General features: G+C 41.1%; 2 protein-coding genes and 2 long non-coding RNA genes across 10 annotated transcripts in view; 2 read left to right on the top strand and 2 right to left on the bottom strand.

Annotated features, from left to right (window-relative positions):
- Window positions 1-1,097: 1,097 nt before the first annotated feature.
- nploc4 (NPL4 homolog, ubiquitin recognition factor) lies at window positions 1,098-15,544 on the top strand. Its single transcript, XM_024284464.2, has 17 exons — window positions 1,098-1,291; window positions 2,369-2,449; window positions 5,797-5,906; window positions 7,623-7,844; window positions 7,916-7,964; window positions 8,041-8,135; window positions 8,214-8,337; window positions 8,456-8,635; window positions 8,722-8,808; window positions 9,164-9,235; window positions 9,723-9,849; window positions 10,156-10,316; window positions 10,418-10,489; window positions 10,602-10,694; window positions 11,195-11,311; window positions 12,750-12,852; window positions 13,589-15,544. The coding sequence occupies exons 1-17, from the start codon at window positions 1,277-1,279 to the stop codon at window positions 13,747-13,749; spliced, it is 1,869 nt and encodes a 622-aa protein (XP_024140232.1). The 5' UTR covers window positions 1,098-1,276; the 3' UTR covers window positions 13,750-15,544.
- Window positions 7,595-18,402, bottom strand: LOC112153966. The gene is made up of 2 exons (XR_004949714.1): window positions 18,229-18,402; window positions 7,595-7,842 (listed from the first exon to the last, which is right to left on the bottom strand). It is a non-coding gene; the product is annotated as an uncharacterized LOC112153966 (long non-coding RNA).
- Window positions 16,537-18,076, bottom strand: LOC118600153. The gene is made up of 2 exons (XR_004949715.1): window positions 17,937-18,076; window positions 16,537-17,328 (listed from the first exon to the last, which is right to left on the bottom strand). It is a non-coding gene; the product is annotated as an uncharacterized LOC118600153 (long non-coding RNA).
- The window catches only part of rnf213b (ring finger protein 213b), a 56,790-nt gene continuing 54,142 nt past the window's right edge, over window positions 18,043-20,690 (top strand). For 4 of the 7 annotated variants that reach the window (XM_024284461.2, XM_024284458.2, XM_024284459.2 and 1 more), the window contains exons 1-4: window positions 18,043-18,180; window positions 19,546-19,677; window positions 19,753-20,423; window positions 20,497-20,652. In XM_024284461.2, the coding sequence (XP_024140229.1) occupies window positions 19,582-19,677; window positions 19,753-20,423; window positions 20,497-20,652 (923 nt within the window). In that variant the 5' untranslated portion in view covers window positions 18,043-18,180; window positions 19,546-19,581. Of the gene's footprint in view, window positions 18,296-18,938; window positions 19,095-19,545; window positions 19,678-19,752; window positions 20,424-20,496; window positions 20,653-20,690 lie in introns of all 7 variants that reach the window. The other 3 variants (XM_024284457.2, XM_036216971.1, XM_036216972.1) reach the window with 3 other exon arrangements.

Raw genomic sequence — 20,690 nt, 5'->3', positions numbered from 1 at the left:
TTTTATGCTAAACTTTATTTATATTGATTATGTTTTTGCATTTTTTTTTCTGTTGGACCGGACAGAAAACAAGAAAAGGGAAGGGGAGGACGAGGGTTAAGGGCACAAAAGAAAGGTAAAAGAGGGGAGTTTAAAGAAAGTAGATGGTAACAGAGGGTGCTAACATCTTAAAATAGCCAGGTGTAAATAGCTGGAATGGGCGGGACCTGTTTACGCTCAATAATTATAAAGATACCTGTTGGCTAAAATAGTCTTCACATTTAAACTAGTCAGAATGTACACAATACAACTGCTGTGCACACACACACTTGTATAAACCCACTCATGTAAAGCCTTTCATTCTGTCACGCATACCATTAGTGCAAAGGTGAGCTGACACCTGTGCTCAGGTGAGTGTTTATGTTTGCTGAGGTGATGATGGAAAGTAAAAAAAAAGGGAGAGTGCCCGGCTGTCTCCACACCAAGACCCCCTGCCAAGGCAGCAGCAGCAGCAAGGACCCCCGCTTTTCTCAGTCTTTAATGTTTTAAAAAACAAAAGTTAATAGAAAATGATAAATCTCTATTAGCAGAGGAGGAAAAGATTTGGTCCTGACAAAAAATAAACATGAATGTGTTATGGAAATTTTATTTTTGATGTTTTTTATTTTATTTTACTGAACGTTGATTGAAGTTTTGAATTTAAAATGCCCTTCACTTGCACTTGGGCTTTTGTTAGACATTTTATGTTACAGCCTTTTATTGTTAAGAAAGTTTATCTCAATACAATGTTACAAAATAAAGTATTTCTGATGAAAACTATTAATTTTGTCATTCTTGTTTTCATAATTAATGTAGAACTACTAAATTCCACGAAGCACACATTTTTTTTCAAAAAAAGGGCCACATATTCATTTGCGATTAATCGCAAGTTAACTATGGACAATGCGATTAATCGCGATTAAAAATTTTAATCACCTGGCAGCTCTAATATATATATATGTGTGTGCGTGGGTGTGTGTGTGTATAAAATTAACAATAGCAGATAAATTGTCTTATTAGCAGACAGAAACATTTTTCTTTTTTCCCGTAGAACAGAAAGTGGTGGAACCTTTTAACTTCGGTTGCTTGTTTCGAGCGGATTCGTTCCGTTGTTGAACTGGTGTCAAACTGAGTTCTATGATGGAGCTTTGCTCTTGCTCTGCCTGCAACGTCTCGTGATTGTTAACGTCTATTTTGTAATTATTATAGTTTTGTCAGGAAGCACGGCGACATTGACGGGGATTCTCAACGAAGAGCCATGGCGGATAACATAGTAAGCGTGTCAGCGTGTTGGGCCGACCCTGCTGAGGGATCGAGCAGGCTAACGGTCGCTAGCCTCTTAGCTGAAGTCGGCAGTGATGAGGCAGCAGAATTAGCTCAGCAGTTAGCTATCATTAGCAAGAGTGACTGCGGCCTTTTAGCTCTTCGACTCAGATTAGCTTTCAAGGTTGCTTCCTAACTCCGGCTAAATATAGCTAGAGATGGAAAACGTTTGGGTTAAATATTTCCTTTGTTGTTGCTTTTTTTTTAATCTGTTGAGTCTTAGCGATGGAGATAATGTTAGCCACAGTGCTTGTGTCTCAAAAACTGAGTGAAAGCAGCATTAGTTTTGTTTTTCTGTCTAAACAAAACGGTTTTCGTAATAAATCTTTTTTTTTTTTTTTTTTGAATGGTCATAACTATAACATAAATGTTATGTTAGACTGGAGAAACTAGAAGCTGTCTTTGTTTTGGAAATACTCTTGTTGAAATTCTCTAATAACATCGTTGGGATTTGATTGAAGTTAGAATTTGATGTTTATGGAATAATTTTTCGATAAAAGTATAACAATTTATTTATATACATAAATTGTAAACACCAGTTCATACATAAATTCTACATTAAAATACAGAAGAAGAGGAATATGATAGCCATGGAAATAAAGAAACTTGGCTCAAAATTTTCAACTGGGATCCAAAGTGATCCGGTCTGACTTCATCCTAAAATCGTTCATGGTTTAATACCTCGGCAGAAGTGGCTCTGCCATCCAAACTTTTACTTCTCTTTTACAACCTATAGGGCTGGCTGACATCAGTGTCCTCATAAGGTTTTGAACCACTTTTCTTGTAGATACATGCTAATCAGAGGACAATATTCCTTTACCTAGCAGTCATAAATGCTTAAAAACTGTCCGTTCAGTCAAACTAAGACTGGATTTTGCTGGTAAGCGGTTGAAGCGTATGTTGGTATGGTGTATTTTATGCTCAATAGCCTGCTCTCTGCCTGCATGTCCATATTCTTACTCAGGTGTTATATTTATGAGCAATTGGTCTACTGCAAATGATTTAAGGTTGTTATGTTTGTTTTCAGATCATTAGGGTTCAATCCCCTGATGGAATGAAGAAAATTCCTTCTACCAAGAGGGAGACAGCAGCTGCTTTTCTCAAAAAGGTAATGTCAGAAATGTTAGAATGTCCTGAAGTTTCAAGTCATCTCCTTAATTTTGTTCTGAAATAATGAATCTTTGATTATTGAAAATATTTTTTAAACATGGGACATGGGGGGAGGTGGGGGAGAGGGTGGCGTTCCACATAACCAAAATGATTTTTGCCATTTCAAGCATATCTTTTAGCAGAGCAAGTCAAACGGTGTCCTTTACAAACCAAGTACAGAGTTAATGATTTCACCAGGCTTTTGTTACTTCTACAAATTTCATCTGCAGAGAAACTTGAGCGGACACAAAGTCTGCACACATGGATGCTCAGGTTTCCTCTGGGGGATGTCTGCTCTTTCCTGTAACTTGGATCCTCAAAATCAATTTTAGAAAAGGGTATTTGATCACATTAGTTTCTGAATTTTCTGATGTGTTAAACACCTTTAAAATCACATGAGAAATTCATTTGATATAAAACATTTATTGAAAAAAAATATCTTATTAAATATGATGGATTATCCTAAACAGAACAGCTTTATTTTTCATCCATTTTTCCGAGAAACAAATTGTTTTTTGTTTTTTTTTTCCTCATACATTTTTTCCAGTCTTCAGTTCTATAGTCTGGAGTGGTTTCCACCTTTAGTGTGTTTAGTGCTTGGAGTTGTCCAGGTTAGAGCACTAACACGTTTGGGTGGTAACTACTTGATACTTTTGAGTTATCAGGTGATTGGCATTAATGCAAACTTAGGGTTGTCTGAATTTCATTTAGGTATTTTATTTACACTTGAGCCCTGAGGGTATTTGCTTTACATGGGTCTGAACTTCAATAGACCATTTCTGCATCTCTTCATCACAGATGTATGATGGGATATGATAGTGCAGAGGCACATTAATGCAGGGACGTGGTGGTGGTGGGGGGGTGTCATTCTGTGTTGATCATCTGCCAACGATCTTTAAACAGAAAATCCTGAATGTGATGCAAACTATCTGCAAATGCAAAACACCTGTTTTCAGGTGAACACAGAAACAGACTATTTCTGGATAATATTGTTTATAGATGACCTACGACATTTCCTCTCTGACTGGAAACTTTTTTTTCCCCTTTTGTAGTGACAGTGGGGATTGAATGTTTGGGCACCCCAGGCAAAACGTTCTATTATTGTGCATTAAGAACTCAAGGAAAGATTGAAAAATCTTCTAAAGGTATTAGATTACAGATGAATCATTCCTTTAACATGTAAAAAAAACAGGCTTTATTTCCATCATTTAGCCTTTCAAACTGAAAACAAGCTAATGGTGCGTGTAAAAGTTAGTACCTTATCTCCAGCCAAGAGTCTCTCAGTTCTTGCTTGAGGAATCTTCATCCATTCTTCTTTACAGAAGTCTTCCAGACCTCTGAGACTTCTGGGATGTCTGTTCTTCTCTGCTCTGTTCAGGTCTATCATAGATGTTCAATCATGTTGAGGTGATTGAGAAGGTCATTGCTAAACCTTCAGTTTATTCTCTTAATGTAAGCCAGCGTGGATTCTGAGGAGTGTTTAGGATCATGATCCATTTGGAGAAGCCTTCCTCTCTTCAACTTTTTCACTGATGACATCAGGTTTTTTTTTGTGGAATCCATTCTTCTTTCTGCTCCCACGTCTGACACCAAGGGCTGCACGGTGGCGCAGTGGTTAGCGCTCTTGCCTCACAGCAAGAAGGCCCCGGTTCGAATCCTGGCTGGAGGATCTGAAAAACTACAATTGGGACCTTTCTGTGTGGAGTTTGCATGTTCTCCCCGTGCATGTGTGGGTTTTCACCGGGGACTCCGGCTTCCTCCCACCGTCCAAAAACATGCTTGTATATTTGATTAATTGATTCATAGGTTAATTGGTGACTCTAAATTGCCCCTAGGTGTGAATGTAAGAGTGAATGTGTGTGTGATTGAGGCCCTGAGACAGACTGGAGACCTGTCTAGGGTGAACCCCGCCTTCACTCATCAGTAGCCGGGATAGGCTCCGGCACCCCGCGACCCCAAAAGGGAAGAAGCGGACAAGAAGATCCATTCTTCCTTCTGCTGATGAAATACTTCCTGATCTGCTGGCTGCAAAACAAGCCCAGAGCATGATTGTTCCACCCCCATGGTTAACAGCTGGACAGAAGTTCTGTTTGTTAAACTCTGGACCCTTTCTTCTCCAAACAGATCTTTGCTTGTTGTGGTTCCATTTGAACCGGGTCGGTCCACAGAACTTGTTTCCAAAGTGTATCAGGCTTGTTTCTATGTTCATCTGTGAACTTCAAAGGTTGAGTTTTGTGGTGAGGACGTAGAAGAGGGTTTCTTCTGATGACTCTTCATATTTCTACAAGTCTCTCTGACAGTAGAACAGTGCAGCACAACTCCAGAGTCTGCAGGTCTTTCTGGAGGATCCTGCAGTCAAACCCGGGTTTGGACTTGTTTTTCCCACAATCCTGCAGCTGTTCTGTCTGAGAGTTTTCTTGATCTTCCACTCTTCCTGTTGACTGACATTTCTTAAAGACATTCTGAACAGAGGACACTGGAATCTGAAAACTCTTTGCTACCTTCTTACAGCCTTCTCCTGCTTTATGAGCATCAACTCTTTTCAGTTTCAGTCTTCTAGAAAACTGCTGGAAGAACCCATCATGCTGATTGGTGGAGCAAGGTCACATGACTCCGATTAGTTCAAATCTTTGAGACAGAAATCAGCTGTCTTTGTAAGGATGATTGTGAACAATCCATGACACTGTCAGGTCTGAGCTTTTCCAAAGGGGGCGGAGCAAACTATAAACTCTGCAGGTGTCCAAACTTTAACACACCATTATTTAGTTTTCTGTTATTCTGAAAGGGTAAATAGTGGAAATAAGGACTTTTTTACATAATAAAAGAATGTCTCATCTGTAGACTGATACCTTTAGAAGATTTTTCCTTGGCTTCTTTATGCACAATAATAGAACATTTTAACTGGGGTGCCCAAACTTTCAATACCCACTGAATTTAATTTCTATGTCAGATTCTAACAAGCTTCATGTACATGCATGATAATAGGGAGCTTATTCATTTCAGCTGCAGTCATATTCAGTGCTGTTATTCTGTTGGGCACCGTGGTGGCCAGCCTTCTTACTGAGCTTCTGAAAAGTTTAGCAAACCCAATTTAGCAGCTGTAAGATGCATTTATAACAAGCTGCCACGACAGGAGGCTCTGCTGTTTCTTTTTACTTCATTAAGTATACAATATTTACAGTTATCTTTCTGAATTTGTCCCACCAAGCACAAATCTTTGACCCATTTAAATAGTGAACTTTGTACTTTATATTTACAACTTTTGTGTGTATTCTACTGCCCTCTTGACCTTCATCTCTACTGCAGGTGGCCAAAGAATTTGGCTTTAATTCAAATGGATTTTCAGTTTACCTGAACCGCAACAAGACCGGAGAGATCCTATCTCAGAACAAAACCCTCAGCTTACTCAAGATTAAGTAAGTACACGAAAATTCTTTCTGAATTTCTTAAGGAATCAATTTCCCAGCATTTGTGTTGAGAATCCCAATTTAAAGCCCATTTGTACTCTTATTTGATCACTACTTCCTTTCAAGCTTATAGCAGAAAAGGACACTTCCTGTAGGAGAAGACTCAGATTTCATACTAAGTTGAGCTCTGTTGGTCCTGGTTGGTTTAGTTCAGTCAAACATTGAATAAGATAAATGAACATCATCCGGTTCTGTTCCACCATTGTTTCTCAGGCCGCTCATGGTGGTTAATTAGGGCTGGACTGGCTTGCCTTCGTCTCCAACAGATATTAGAAATGCTTCTTGGAAACGTGTGTCAAGCTGTTGCTACATTTACATATCATACATTTTTGCATTTTTTTCTTTTTCCAGTGTCATTCACTTTTTTTACATTTTTGTGTTGATGTAGTTCTTGTTGTAGTACCTGGCGCTCTCTCTGTCTGTCTCTCATACTCGGTTCATGTTCTGCTGCAGCTCATCATGTGACGCACCCCTCCACGTGCACGCTCTTGCTTAGCGCAAACATGAAAGTTATTAAAAAAGATCACGCCTCTCGGAAAGGAGTCACACAGGAAACAGTTGCAAAGCTACGTCATCTCCCATGACTGTTGTCACGGAAGACTGATCAAAGTTGTGATGAAAATATAAAGTTTCAGGGTGAGGAACAACTGAGCAACATGAAGGCAGCTGGGCTTCCATCACACTAATGCAGAGCCACAATCCCAGTCATACTATGACACAGTGATACAGACACTTGTGCAAAATGAGGTCTGTACAAGAGAACTGGACTGAGTGACCCCTCCCCCAGTGTTCCAAACAGGAAGTACCTGCTGACTCAGAGAAGCCAAAATCCCAAAGAGTTGTATAGAGAAATAAACGGCTGTTACTCAGTCATTCTATTAGTCACAATAATCTTTCTCTCTCTGAGTCCTTTTTTTTAAAGTGTTCTTGAAAATCCTCATTTGTTTTTCATGATTTTGTTTCTTTATTGCAAGTCAGAATCTGCCAATCAGATTCCTCAGTAAAAGCATGTGGTGCCCGCTGGCCCCACCTCCTACGTTCAAAATGTTTGACTGACAGATTCTCCTGAGCCCACTGTCAGTGGAAGGGGTGTGGACTTCCAGCAATCTCACTCCTGATTGGCAACAGTAGTTGCCATAGAAACATTGATTGAGACCCAGACCAACTCGGATCAATCACTGTTTACCAACCTCGCCTGGCTCCAAATGGTGTCTGTAACGTGGAAAAACGAAAGCTGAATGAACTTTTACTTTGAGGCATTTTCAATGGGTGATGTCACACTTGCCAAGTCCAGTTCTCTTATGCAGTCAATGGGTTCAACCAAGAATTGAGATCATAGAAATGAATAGTTTAGACGTTTGTGCTGAGAACATGCTTTCTTTGATATCCTAATGTAATATTGTTGTTTTCTGAGAAACGAGATTTTAGGTTTTCAATTTATATTGGGCACTCTCAATAAAACTGAAATAAATAAAAGCTAAACATATTTCAATCTTCACACCATTTTTCAATAAAAAAAAAATACAAGTTTCATTCCCAGAATTGACCGACAAAAAATAACCGACTTTGTTTGAATAATCTCATTTTTTTTTAATTTGTAACAGTACTGTTGTTAGACTTGTTTCTTTGATCTCATCATTTTTTAATCATTCTTTTATTTTGTAGGCATGGGGACATGTTGTTTCTGTACCCATCAACGTCTTCTGGGGAGAAAATGGATACAGCCACCCCACACTCGTCTTCATCACTGCCATCTCTCTCCTCCTCCTCCTCGTCATCCTCCTTGATCCCTCGGTCGTCCTCTGCACCCCAGGTCCAGGAGGATGAGATAGATCAGTATTTGGCTAAGCAAGATGGGAAGATCTACAGGAACAGAGATCCACAGCTGTAAGACAGATGAGATGCTGATGTGTGAAGGAACTCCAGTTTATAACCTTCATCGTTCTGTTTTGTTCCAGATGTCGCCATGGTGCCCTTGGAAAATGTGTACACTGTGTTCCATTAGAGGTAACAGAAATCTTTCCTTTTTCCAAAAAAACACAACAGCTTTTCCCCTTAACATCTGTTCTGCATTTGGATGCAGCCTTTTGATGAAGACTACCTGAACCACCTGGACCCGCCGGTGAAGCACATGTCATTCCACGCTAACCTCCGTAAGCTGACGGGTGGAGCAGATAAGTAAGTGACGAGCTGCTTATGATTGTTTCACTTCTCACGTTTCCCTGTCAAACTCAACGTCACCTGGACTTCCTGCAGAGGGAAGTTTGCCGCTCTGGAGAACATCAGCTGTAAGATAAAGTCGGGCTGTGAGGGTCATCCTCCCTGGCCAGACGGGATCTGCACTAAGTGCCAGCCCAGTGCTATTACTCTCAACAGACAGGTATGATGCTAAAGCACAGTTCCTTGAGGGTTTCTGCTCTTTTAAAACAAGTCAAAACAATCATTGCTTCTGTTTCTGGTTAAAAACACTTTGATGTGATGAGTTTGTTTTTCTTTAGAAATACAGACATGTGGACAACATCATGTTTGAAAACCACACCATCGCAGATCGCTTTCTGGACTTTTGGAGGAAAACGGGTAGCCAGAGGATGGGCTATTTGTATGGCAGGTACACCGAGCACAAAGACATCCCTCTGGGCATCAGAGCTGAGGTTGCTGCCATCTATGAGCCCCCCCAGGTGGGAGTCCAACCCAACATGTCACAATCCTCCCAAAGATGTAGTGAGACTTTTGCTTTGACCAGACCGTCTTTATGGCCTTTCAGACTGCCAACCAGAACAGCCTGGAGCTGTTGGAGGATCCGAAAGCTGGAACTGTGGATGAAATCGCAGCAAAGCTGGGTCTCTGCAAGGTCGAGCTCTTTTCTTCTGCCTGAGCCTTCTGTCTGCCCCTTTAAGCAGTTTGCTCAACTTCTGAAATTTTACTCAGTTTTTAAGCAAATTTCTGTGGTACCGAACATCTGATAGTTCAACACTTGAACTTGTTGACTATTAAGCTTAGTTTGTTAATCAAGTAATTTCAAATCACACTTGATAACATTGTTCTGTAAATTTCCCAGTGAAACGTTTTTCCTTTTAAGAAACATTTTGTAAAAATGCACTTTTTTTGAGTAAATGAATGTTTTTAGCTTTTTTATAGCACTGCTATCAGAAACATGTCATTGTCTCAATCAAAATGAGACAAATCTCTTCTCATTCATAAATTAGGTGGGATGGATCTTCACTGATCTGCTGTCTGAAGACACAAGGATAGGGACTGTCCGTTACCTGAGAAACAAGGTAAAAACAGCCTTTTCACCTGCATGGTTATAGTAGTTATAGCAGAGTTCCTGTATAACACTGCTAAATTCAACCTATAGAAAGAGCTTGTGCTCTTTTAGCTTTTGTGCGGTCTTCACTGCACTCTGTTTTGATCAGTTAATATTTTTTCTTGGAAGAAAAAACTATCCATCGTTGTCCAATTGATATGGAGTGTTGAAATTTGATCCATGGCATTAACCCTTGTGCTGTTTTATGGGGTCCAGATGACCCCACCCTGATGGGTGATCAGGATTTCATGTCTACCACAGACACCAGTGTAGATAAAAATGTTTAGTGTGCCGTCTTGTGGGTCCAGATGACCCCACTTTCAATGTAAACATGTCTAGGATAGCACAGGGGTTTTAAAGTGTTACATTAGAGGTTTGTGTTTAAATGTCTAACATTTCTCAGTTAGTTACTGCTAGATGTAAAACTATAAATAAATGTGTCCCTTCATCTACGTTAGGACTCCTATTATCTGAGCGCAGAAGAGTGCATCACTTCTGGGTACTTCCAGAACCAACATCCAAACCCATGCAGACTCTCTCGAGACGGATTCTTTGGATCCAAGTTTGTGACAGTTGTGGCAACAGGTACATTTTTGCATTAATGCAGAGGAATTCTTCAAGTGTTTGACAAAGTAATTAATTTCACTCTGTAGAAAGACCTTCTTAAATGTTAAATGTTTCCTTGTTTTAAAAGTCAGGGTCTGAGCTCTTGAAGCCTGCCTCTGTTCAATGCACTCTTCTACCTCCTCTTATACAGCTTTGCGTGAGCGCCATCTATTGACACACAGCACTGTTGCTGGTGTGTTTTTGGGGGGGTTTGTGGGTTATTCCCCCAAACTGTAACATAATAAAATAGACTTGTTTCTGTAACCATTTTTGTTCTGACTGCAGGCGGACCCGATAACCAGGTGCATTTCGAAGGATACCAGGTGTCGAATCAGTGCATGGCTCTTGTGAGAGATGAGTGCCTCCTGCCCTGCAAGGACGCTCCAGAGCTGGGCTACGCTAAAGAATCCAGCCCTGAGCAGTATGTACCAGACGTCTTCTTCAAGGTCAGACTTCCACCAACACTACATGCATGCTGGAAATGCTACACACCTCATGTCCACTTTGACTTCTGTTTTTTTTATGTTGGGTTTGTTGGATCCAACAGGACAAAGACAAATTTGGAAATGATGTCACTTTTCTAGCTCGACCTCTTCCCGTGGAGTACCTCATCATAGATGTAAGTCCCAGTGTTTTCTGCTGATGCTTAGTGCTGTTTGCTCTGCTCTTTAACACAATTCTTATTATTTATTTATTATTTTGATTAAATTTTTTTATTTTTTTTAAATCAGATAACCACAACCTTTCCAAAAGACCCCCAGTACACCTTCACCTCCACACAACGCTTTCCCATTGAGAACCGGGATATTCTCGGAGAGACACAAGTAAGCACTGAACAGCCCTCTTCGTCTGTCCTCTGCTCTGAGCTCGGCTCTCATACTGGATTGGTGTGACTGTTCATACACAAGGCCTGGGGGTGAACTAAATCAAATGTCCTCAATAATGTTAGAAATCAGTTTTTTTGTTTCAGAAACCTTGAACATGAAAGCTGGAAATGTTTAACTGGAACCAAAGAAAACAAAGAAAAACTCTTCATATAATAGAAATGGAAGAGGATTGTTTGTTTTTCTCCCAGAACTTGTTTCCATTGTTGTAACTTCCTCACAAAGCTTCACAGAGCTCCAGCCGGAGGTGAAAACAGTGATGGACCTGACTCAGCACTGTGGGAAAGCAGTTCCAGTACTTCCACTATCTGACTGGGTTTCTCAGCCCTCTTCTTGTCCACCATCCACTTGTGCTTAAGCTTCACTTTGACTGTAGCACAACCTCAACCTCTTAAAGCCATAACATCCAGAATAATAAAGTTTGTTTGGTTTGGTTGCAGGATTTTCACAGTTTAGCGACGTACCTGTCCCAGTGTTCCTCCACATCATTCCTGGACATTGTGTCAGACTTCCATCTGCTGCTTTTCCTCGTCACCAATGAAGTTATGCCTCTGAGAGTGAGTTCAGATGTCTCACTTTGATTAGCTATGGACCTCATTTCTGTGCCATTTGGAAGCTGTTAACTAAGAGATCAGGCCTGATGAAGTGTGCATTATCAGAAATTGATGCACAATGTGGAAGCCTGAACCGTCCTCCGCTTCATGTCAGACGGTTACTTCCACAAACTGCATTCATTTCTGCTAATGGACAGTTCAAATGGTATTATTCCGTTTATACCATGGTCCCTTACAAAAGAAATAAACATTCACTCCATTTTTAGTACCTTATTTTGTTGTTTTGGTTTAGATCACTTTTTAATGCAAATAGCAGAATTTTTGAAACATGGTGCAGCAAGTTGTCATGGTAACGGCTGAGCCAACACCGACTGCAAAGGAAATTGATATAAATGCTGATCGTCTCGATAGGTTAAATAAAGCATCAGCTCAGAGAGAAAGTTCACGTCTTACTGGTTGTTTTTGTCCAGCAAAAGTTTGTTTTAAAGAAGTCAGAGTAGTGATACAGAACATTTGGGCTGTGTGACTGGAACTTTATCACTGTTCATTATCACTTTTTAATCCACGTCCAGCTACCAATCAGAATTGAGTATTCACCCGGACCATGTTATAACTGAAAGTGTACTAAGGATGTGCAACAGACTAACAGAATCCACAGGCTACAGTAGTCGCATTTCCATTAACTCTGAAATTTCCCAAATTGGAATTTTGATAACAAAAACACCACAATTTCGAAAAAACTGGTGAGTTTTCAAACAGACATTTTTTGTAAAACTGTAATGGAAACACTTTTCAAAATAGATGCGCCTCTTTGTATGAAGTGTCTGTCCTGAGCGCAGCACAGCGGGCGGCAGGAGAGATCCAACAGCTTCACAGCTCTTTATAAGTTGAGTGTCATAAGGAATCGTGCAGCTCCTCCATAATAAAATCACCAAGATTTCCTCATATCTTCCTCTGCAGCTTCACCTCTGCAGCTTGGAGCCTGAAGATGCTGAAGTCTTGTTTGAGGAAAAGCGCGAGTGCAGGGACAGAAACTTAAATGGATCTTGTCGTGTTTTTAAACAGAAAAAGGTCCAGCAGCTTACTTGCTGGAATGGTTATTTTTTTTAAAAACCACTGAACAGGTTTCTCACCTGAGACTGTCAATAGACTCTGTGTGGAACGCACTCTCCAGACAGAGCTGTGACGTCACCTCAATGCTCCTTTTTTAGTGAATCAAATAAAAAAAACACTTGCTCTCATTCATCGTTGTGTTCTTAATGACTTATCGCGTGAGTTGGGTTGTGCTTTATCGCAAAATGATGATTTAATGGAAACAGCGTCATTTCGAAACATTGCTTTTTTCAAAATTCCTAGAATTTCGATAAAGTTGTGTGCAAATGTGTAATGGAGACACAGCTAGTGTCATCTTCATGATTTATCTGTTCGTCTTCATTCATAGGACAGTATTGGGCTTCTGCTTGATGCAGTGAAGACTTCTAATGAGGATCTGGCCGAAACCTGGAAGAAGTCGGAGCAGTGGGCCACCATTGAGCAGTTGTGCAGTGAGTCTAGAAACTAGAGTCCAACATTCTTGTAATGTAGCGTCTTCTTGCTGGAATGATCTGTAGAGAAATCTTCAGTGGTCTCATAATTCAGTAAGAAAACGGGGAAAAGGAAATGAACCTTTGAGACCAGATTGTGAGTTTCCATCCTGCAAGTCATCCAGGCCACTCTGGCCAAACTGAGACATGAAAAAGATGCACGTTTTGAAGATTCAAGTGGAGTGTTTTCTTCAAACTAAAATACCTATTCAACCCTGGTGCCCTCTTATGAGGTCCAGATGACCCCACCCTTGCATAGGTGAGGGATCCCTCCTATGATAAAGGTGGGCAGGATTTTATGTCCTGATTTTATGCTATGGAAACCAGTGAAGATAAAAAATCCTTGAGAAAAAAAAGTTCAGTGTGCCGTCTTGTGGGTCCAGATGACCCCACTTTTAATGTAAACATGTCTAGGATAGCACAAGTTACAATTCCTCCTCCTCCCTTATACAGATTTTTCTGTCCTTGACTATGCTTAGAAGCTCTCAATAATGAGACTTGAGAAGAAAAGCAACAGTAAACTTGATAAAGTCTTAACTGAGATGTAGGAATGTTGAGGAAACCCAAAGTCAGTGTCATTCCATGTGATGACAGGATGCTACTACCTGTGCTCTTGTAGTCTGCTCTCTGCAGAATAAGTTGTAAGTGAATTGTGATGTTGGGACTGAAAGCTTCTTCTCTGTCTGTGGTTCTTCAGGCACAGTGGGCGGCCAGCCGTCCAGCTCTCTGGGTTACGGGGCCATGGGCGGCTCCTCCGCTCCCACCTCGTCTTCAGCCATGTGGTCTTGCCTCCATTGCACATTCATGAACCAGCCTGGCACGGAGCACTGTGAAATGTGCAGTCTGCCTCGCAGTTAGACCCTCCACCCCCCAGCCCGAGCAATGCTCTGCTCCAGGATCAGCTGCAAGAAGGCTCCCTCACTGTTTTTCCCCTCTGTTGTTACTCAGGCGGCTGCACACATGAAGGGAACTCTTGGTTCTTCAGAGGGAACCAGGAGGTCCTGTTTTCCTCCCCTAGAAGCTCATGTGAGGAGTTGGAGGCATTTTTGGTGAAGAACTCTGAGGCTCCCAAACAGTCCCTCTTACAGGAGACGGTGATGAAAAAGTTGTTTCAGCTTCACAGCTTCTTCTGATGATTTTGTTGTTTATCATCATTCTTTGAAGGTCATTGCTGCCATGTGACTTTTATCAGACAGTAGCATTTTCTTTGCAACTTTGGTGTGGCCTGCTGTGTGTCCGACAGCCCAAACAGTACACACATCAGTCAGACCTTCGACTGCAGAATGTCAGGAGCTCCACTGAAAATCCACCCACACATGTTCTTTGCACTTCCTGTTGGTTACATTTTAGTTGTAGAATTGAAAACAGCAGCTTGTGGTTTTCTGCCCTCAGAGCTGATCTTCATCTGGTTCAGTTTGTTTGGGTGATGAGAACTTCAGCAGACATAAAATGTAGCTTTTTATCAGCTGGAAGTTCTGTTCTCTGTTGACACATCCAGAAAAATGTTCACTTTTAGCATTCTCAGCAGTCAGGTGCTTTTAAAAACAACTGCTGCTGAAATAGAAACTCAAGTATCTTCTCCTGCAAATCTTATGTTTGTGAAACCCAAGTCCTCCACCAGCAGGCTCCTGATGGTTCTGCCGTCACACCGTGTGAGAAGCCGTTAGCACCATCAGAAGCCCTGAGCTGAGGGATGCTTTCATTGCAGCACCTCTGTCTGGATGAACTCGTCTGCTTCTTCTGCACAGACACATTTTAGAGCAGTGATACTGAAGCAGACAGATTAGTCTGAAAATGAAAGCGCTGGTTATCATCTTAATATGTTCTTCTTTTGTGTGAGGGGGTTTTATTAGACATTTTTCACAGATTTCCTGCTCTAAAACAGTAAAGCATACACATCTGTTGCTTATGGTCCATCTTGAGCTGATTCTCAGCAGAGATTTGTTGGTTTTCTGGAGTTGGAGTAACCCACAAAGAGCAGGATGAAGACATCCGCTTAAGTTAGCAGCATGTGTCTTACCCAATCAAACTGGATTTATTGTGGGTTTTCATTTGCAGGATTGAATTGGGACCAAAACACAAAAGATCAGTTAGGAATTGCAGCGAGTGCTTTTGACTTATCCAGATCAAATCTTTGTGATGTCCAGCTGAAGCCATAGCAAACATGTGACCAGGCCTGAAAGCAAAATCAAAAGCAGGTGGCAATGAAACACAACTTAAAAATGAAAAGGTTTTGTTTGCTGCCCAAACCTTCACAGTAAAACTTCAGCTCCAGCTCTTTCATTCTCCTGTCTTTGTGCAGCATCAGCCGCAGCTTTGAAACTGCTGTCCTTGACGGCCTCCACGGAGAAGTCTTCTGCAGTTTGTCTGCTGTGCGATTGAAGTTTTTCGCCATGGATTGCATTCTTAGATGAGTTGATTCCTGAAGAAATGGGAGGGGATTTTCTTTCTTTTTTGCCCATTTGGATTTGCTCGGCGTTTCCCTCCTGCAGACAGGCAGCAGTGACCTTTTCCTTCTGTACTGATCCTGGCCCAGTTTCTTTGAGCGCTCCTTGACTTTTCTGCTCTCCCTGAGCTAACTAAGGGCCCTGAGAGTTGTATGCTGTTGATCTGGATTTGAAACAAAAATTAATAAATTAATTTTTAAAAAGTTCATTTGTGGTGGGCTTTTCTCTTTTATTTTGCTTGTGATCATCTATTAATGGTTTATTCCAGGCTCTTAACTGGTTTGTTTCTGCTCTTTTAGTTTAAAAGATTAGAAATGGAAACTGATCGCTGTATAAACAAGGTTAAAAACACTTGTTGCTCTTTTTGCTGATTTTCATAATGAATTAAACTCATGTATGGCTTGGAACTTGCTCAATGATTAATGGAATGGAGTGTCAGACTTCCAGCGTAACCTGTTTCCATGAATTCACACTGGCAGCAGATGAGGAGCAGGAATGTTAACGCTGCATGTGACCTCGAAACATCAAACATCTCCTCCAAAGTTCCCTGGGGACTGATTTCCTCCTGCAGCTGCTCTCTGCACATCCAGATTCTCCTAAAATGAGTAATAAGCTGCCAGCCGAGCAAGCGTAATCTGTTTCTGCTCTGAAACCAAGTTGGGACAGATGGAGATCTGCTTCACATGTTTGCAGACAAATGAGAAGCCTGGCCTGATGGGAGGAGAACCTGGAGGCCCTCCTGCTGCTGTCTTGTGGTTCAAACTGCAGATACATTAGTAATGCTGGAGTCTAATCAGAGCAGAAGTGTCCGTGTTCTGATGGTGGAGCTGTCAGAATGAAGACTGCTGGAGTTCTGCTGGTTCTGTCTGCAGTCCTCAGTGCTGCTCAGAAACCGAGAGCGCAGAGGGAGCTCAAGGATGGCGGTAAGACCTCCGAACAAGACACTTTTCCTTCCAACGGTAAGATCTTTACGTTTAGCTTAAAATACAGGCTTGAATTGTGGATTTAAATACCAACAAGGAAGTCCTTCAGAGCTTTTCACACAATTCCATGAGAAATCCAACTTGACAACAGATAACGTGGTACCTACACTTCTTACATTTTAACATTTTTTGAATTTTATGCAAAAATTTTCTAAAGTTATTTTGGATATCTCTTCTTGGTCGTTTCAATGAAATTATTATTATTGCTTTTGTGATTTTTTTTTTTCTTTTTAATAATAATGTAAGAATGATGGCTATTTTAGCCAGTATTTACCCCAGTAATCACTAAAAACCGTTGTTAAACTTTTCCTCTTACTTTGTAAAGTTGGGCTGCCTGAAAAACATTTGGATATTAGGAAACATAAATTTTTTTAAGAAAAGGATGTCAACATTAAACCGCTCGCGTGCCACCAGCTTTAGGTTGAGCTGTTCGTCTCTCGTGTTCTCTGATTGGTTCCAGATGGCGCTCTGAACTCCAGAGGATGTGCCAACTTGACACTAGTTTTAGACAACTGGAAGTTTGCCATCGTGACTCAGGTGAAGGATCTACTGCTGCATGATCACAATGCTGTGCTGCCCGACTATAGCAGGTGAGAACACACCTGCTGTCACTCAGACCTGCGTCGGGATTTGATGAGATGTTTTTTTTTTCTTTACTCTCTAACTTTTATTGAAACAATAAAGCATAAGCTTGACGAGTCTTCATTTGAATCGAACAGAATCATCTGGCGACTCTGCAAGTGCAGAAGACATCTGTTTTCTTGCTCAAAGATGAAAAACTGTTCTTCCTTGCAGGATCCAGCTGTTGTCTGATGCCTTGGGAGACCTTTACAAAGAGTTTAACTCCCTCAAGGAGCGCCTCACAGAGCTCACAGCCAAATTTGATGATGTGGAGACCTTTGTGGATGGTATGCGTTCAGGGAAAAAACTATCGCCACCTCCAGGTGTGCTGCGACCTCCAGGGTCACCGCATAAGGATGTTGCTGCAAAGCTTGGGAGGTGGCCTGCTGGAAAAAAGAGCAGAGTTCTTGTTCGCAAAATTATTAGACCTTCTCAGGACTGAGCACCACATATATGATCTGTTATTTGCTGCTATAACCAGCACTCAAAGAGGGTTTGTTTGGTGGCAAATTTGAGGGCTGATGACCTCCTTATAGTCAAAGTGACGCATAAAAGAGCAAGCGGATAAACAATGTTTCAAAATGAGTCTAGATTTTGGCCTTTTAGAAGATGTTCTGCATCTATAAAATACAAAACTTTTTTTATTTTTAATAAAATCTCTTTATAGTGGAGAGGGCTTTTTCCTGTTGCCTCCTATCTTTCGATCATTAGAGCAAATTTTCTCTCGCAGATGGTCTTGAGAAAATAAAGCATGCCCATGTAAGGAAGCTGTTGTATAAAATATTTATTAAAGACGTTCATAAAAAGTGCCTCTGTCAATAATTGCACATTTTCACAGCCGGTCACAAGCAGCAGAAGAAAACGGTCTCTTTCTCTTTCCTTGAACTGAAAAAGTTCGTAAACAAAGCTTAAGTTTCTGGTTCGGTCAAAGAGAGACAGAAACGAAACCGAAAATACAAAAAAGGCACTTAGAGTTCATCCAAAAATGACTCACCGAAGCTGTCATAAATAACCTCTACATATCGGTGGAAAACGGTCCGTGTTAATCCTTCGGGACAACCATCATCATGCTGAAGATAATATAAGTGACTGGATCTGCCTGAAGACAATGGACACCTGCAGGCAGGCGTCAGCTCCGGATGACACATTTGCAGACGGTCCCTAACAGGGCTGCTCCAGAGCGCAGGACCGCCCGGACCGCCCAGACCGTCCGGACCGCTCCATGCTGACCAACACCGGTACGTCTGCATGCTGTCAAACTTGATAAACTCTCGACGGTTTTCTACCTTCGGCTCGTTGACCGAGCTGCTTCCGCTGTCAGCCTGTCAGATCCAAGACGTCCTCTGTGGTCAGGTGGGTCGTTTTGGATCTCACCTGGGCTTTTTGGTTTGGACATCGTTAATCAGGACAAACAAGTAAAGATTAGACACATTTGGGGATTTTCCCCTACGTTCTTGTAGGCCTACCTTTAAAAACGGAAGCAGTGACACCAGTTTGAACTGTCATTAAACTCCCGCCACAGTAAAAAGGTTCTTAAGCCCAAAACCCCTTAATGCCTGAATGTATTCCCAGCTATGGAAAAGATATTCACTTGTGTCTTTGCTTTTACATTTAGGTAATTTTATAGCTAATTTGGTTTATCGCATATTCGAGACAACGGGCATTAAAGGGTTAAACGGAGAATTGATCAATCAAATATTCCTCAATATTTAAAGGATTACTGCAAATCAATCTTCTTTATGCCTATTCTTCTTTACCAACATCATAACATAATAGTATTCGTTTGATTTGAACAATGTTTTCTATTATCAACTGTTCGTTAAACCACCTGTCAGCCTCCACCCCAGACTTCAGGTGAACCTTTTCAGCAGCAGCGAGTGGGAGGGGCTTACACCTTTCCTGAATGTATTCACAGCATCTAGATCTAGAATAGTCCTGAAATTCAATCAAAACTCAAAGTATTTGCTGACAGATTGTCTATATTACACCCCTACAGCAGCTCTGTTTGTTATCCCAGAGGACTTCCTTACCCAGCATGCTGTGCAGCAAACAACCATCAGGGGGTGTCACAGAAACACAGAGGTGTGAAGGACCAGGACGCCACCCGATGAACAGTTTCACTAATCGACAGACAAATCGTTCTGCTGAAAAGGTCGTTAAGAAATGAATTTACCTTGAAAAAAGTTCATTTTGAAATCACTGCCACAGGTTAAAAATGAAGATAGCTACTTAAAAATAGTATTTAACTTCTTTTAAACTTTACCATGAGTAAATGATATTTTATAATGCTATAATAAAAACTAATCAAATTTTAAAGCAAAAGAAAATATATTTAAAATTTAATCAAAATAATTATTTTCTAATGTTCAGAATGATTGATTTTTTCCATACGATTCAGCCTTGAAATCATGATTTTAATGTCACCTTAGGAGACAGTTTGTTGAATTTATGAGGCCAAATTATAAATCTATTGCTGAATGAATGTGTTTAATTCTCTGACCTACATTTCTTGCTTTATAATGTCTTATTTTGCCACTGATATGTTTTGATTTTCTGGATATTGTTGGGATTGGGAATCATTTCAAACTTTTTATTTTCACAAGGATGTGACTAGGACTCTCCTGAAGACGGTATTCTAGATGGAGGAGGAGACAGGAAACACTCAAAGTTCCTCTGGTTTAAAATCTGGAGAAACAGCGACTGTTTCCAGGAAAAGAGCTCTGAGAAGAACAGAGGTATTTGTCCAGCATTTGTGTTATGGTGCAGCTGTCTTTAGCTTGTAATGACAGTCGTTCTAATGTTTATTCCAGCAACAAGGAGCTGAAAACTCCCCAAAGAAGGTCCAAAATAAGAAGAAGAAAAGACGAAAGCAAAGAAAGAAAAAGAACGTCTCTAATGAAAAAGTGGATGGAGATAGAAAAGATGAAAGCAGAGAAACAGACCTAATAGAGGATGTGGGGGGGACATCCAGCCAAAGAGAGAGTTCTTCCTCACAAACACAGACTGTGGGTGTCCAACTTGAAGACGGGATACAAAAAGAGAAGAGCAAGAACCGTGCTCTGAGGGTGGAAGCTGAGACTCAAACAACAAGGTTTCATGGCAAAAACAAATATACTCAGACTTTAGTTTCATCTCAGAAGAACCAGGAAACACAGACAGACTGGACCGAACCAAAACAAGAGGATGCAGGCCAGGACAGGCCTCAAGCTGCCTCAGAGAGTCTGGCTAAGACAAGGCTGAGAGAAGAGACGCCTAAACATCCACCTGAAACTTCACTGCAGCAAACACAAAATCCAGACAAAGATGGATGCTCGTCAAAATCAAAACCTGAGGAAACGAACGTTCTTCCTGCTAAAGGCTCAGACCACTCAGGAGCATCTCAAACAGAAAAACAAACCAAACCAAAGTCATATGCCAAAGCAGTTTCATCAGAAGATGTAGGGAAGAAGGAGACCAGAGCAGTGAGCGATCAAAGCCAGCGGTAAGACGAAACACCTTCACCAAACACCACAACCGAGTTTGATTAGTTACCGGGAATCTGTCTGTGTCTACAGTGATGGAAGTCTGGTGAGAGCTCCTCCTGGTGGCCCCGTCTTCAGTCTTCACATCTACGCTGTGCTGGACAAAAGGTTCCGGTTCTACAAGGATCACGACACCCTTGAACTGTGCTTTGATGGAGGATCTTTACCCCTTCAAATAACACGCTTTGTGTGAGTATTTTTACATTCTCATTAGTAGGTTATTGCAG

The sequence above is a fragment of the Oryzias melastigma genome, linkage group LG19 (assembly GCF_002922805.2).
Source record: "Oryzias melastigma strain HK-1 linkage group LG19, ASM292280v2, whole genome shotgun sequence".
Lineage (NCBI taxonomy): Eukaryota > Metazoa > Chordata > Actinopteri > Beloniformes > Adrianichthyidae > Oryzias > Oryzias melastigma.
Note: the sequence above shows the minus strand (reverse complement) of the source record. Positions and strands in the feature narration are given on the sequence as shown.

Bases quoted from the DNA above. Each gene is read 5' to 3' on its own strand.
- nploc4 (XM_024284464.2), top strand. The intron at 8,136-8,213 runs GTAAGTGACGAG...GACTTCCTGCAG, and splicing joins CTGACGGGTGGAGCAGATAA to AGGGAAGTTTGCCGCTCTGG. The intron at 9,850-10,155 runs GTACATTTTTGC...TTCTGACTGCAG, and splicing joins TGTGACAGTTGTGGCAACAG to GCGGACCCGATAACCAGGTG.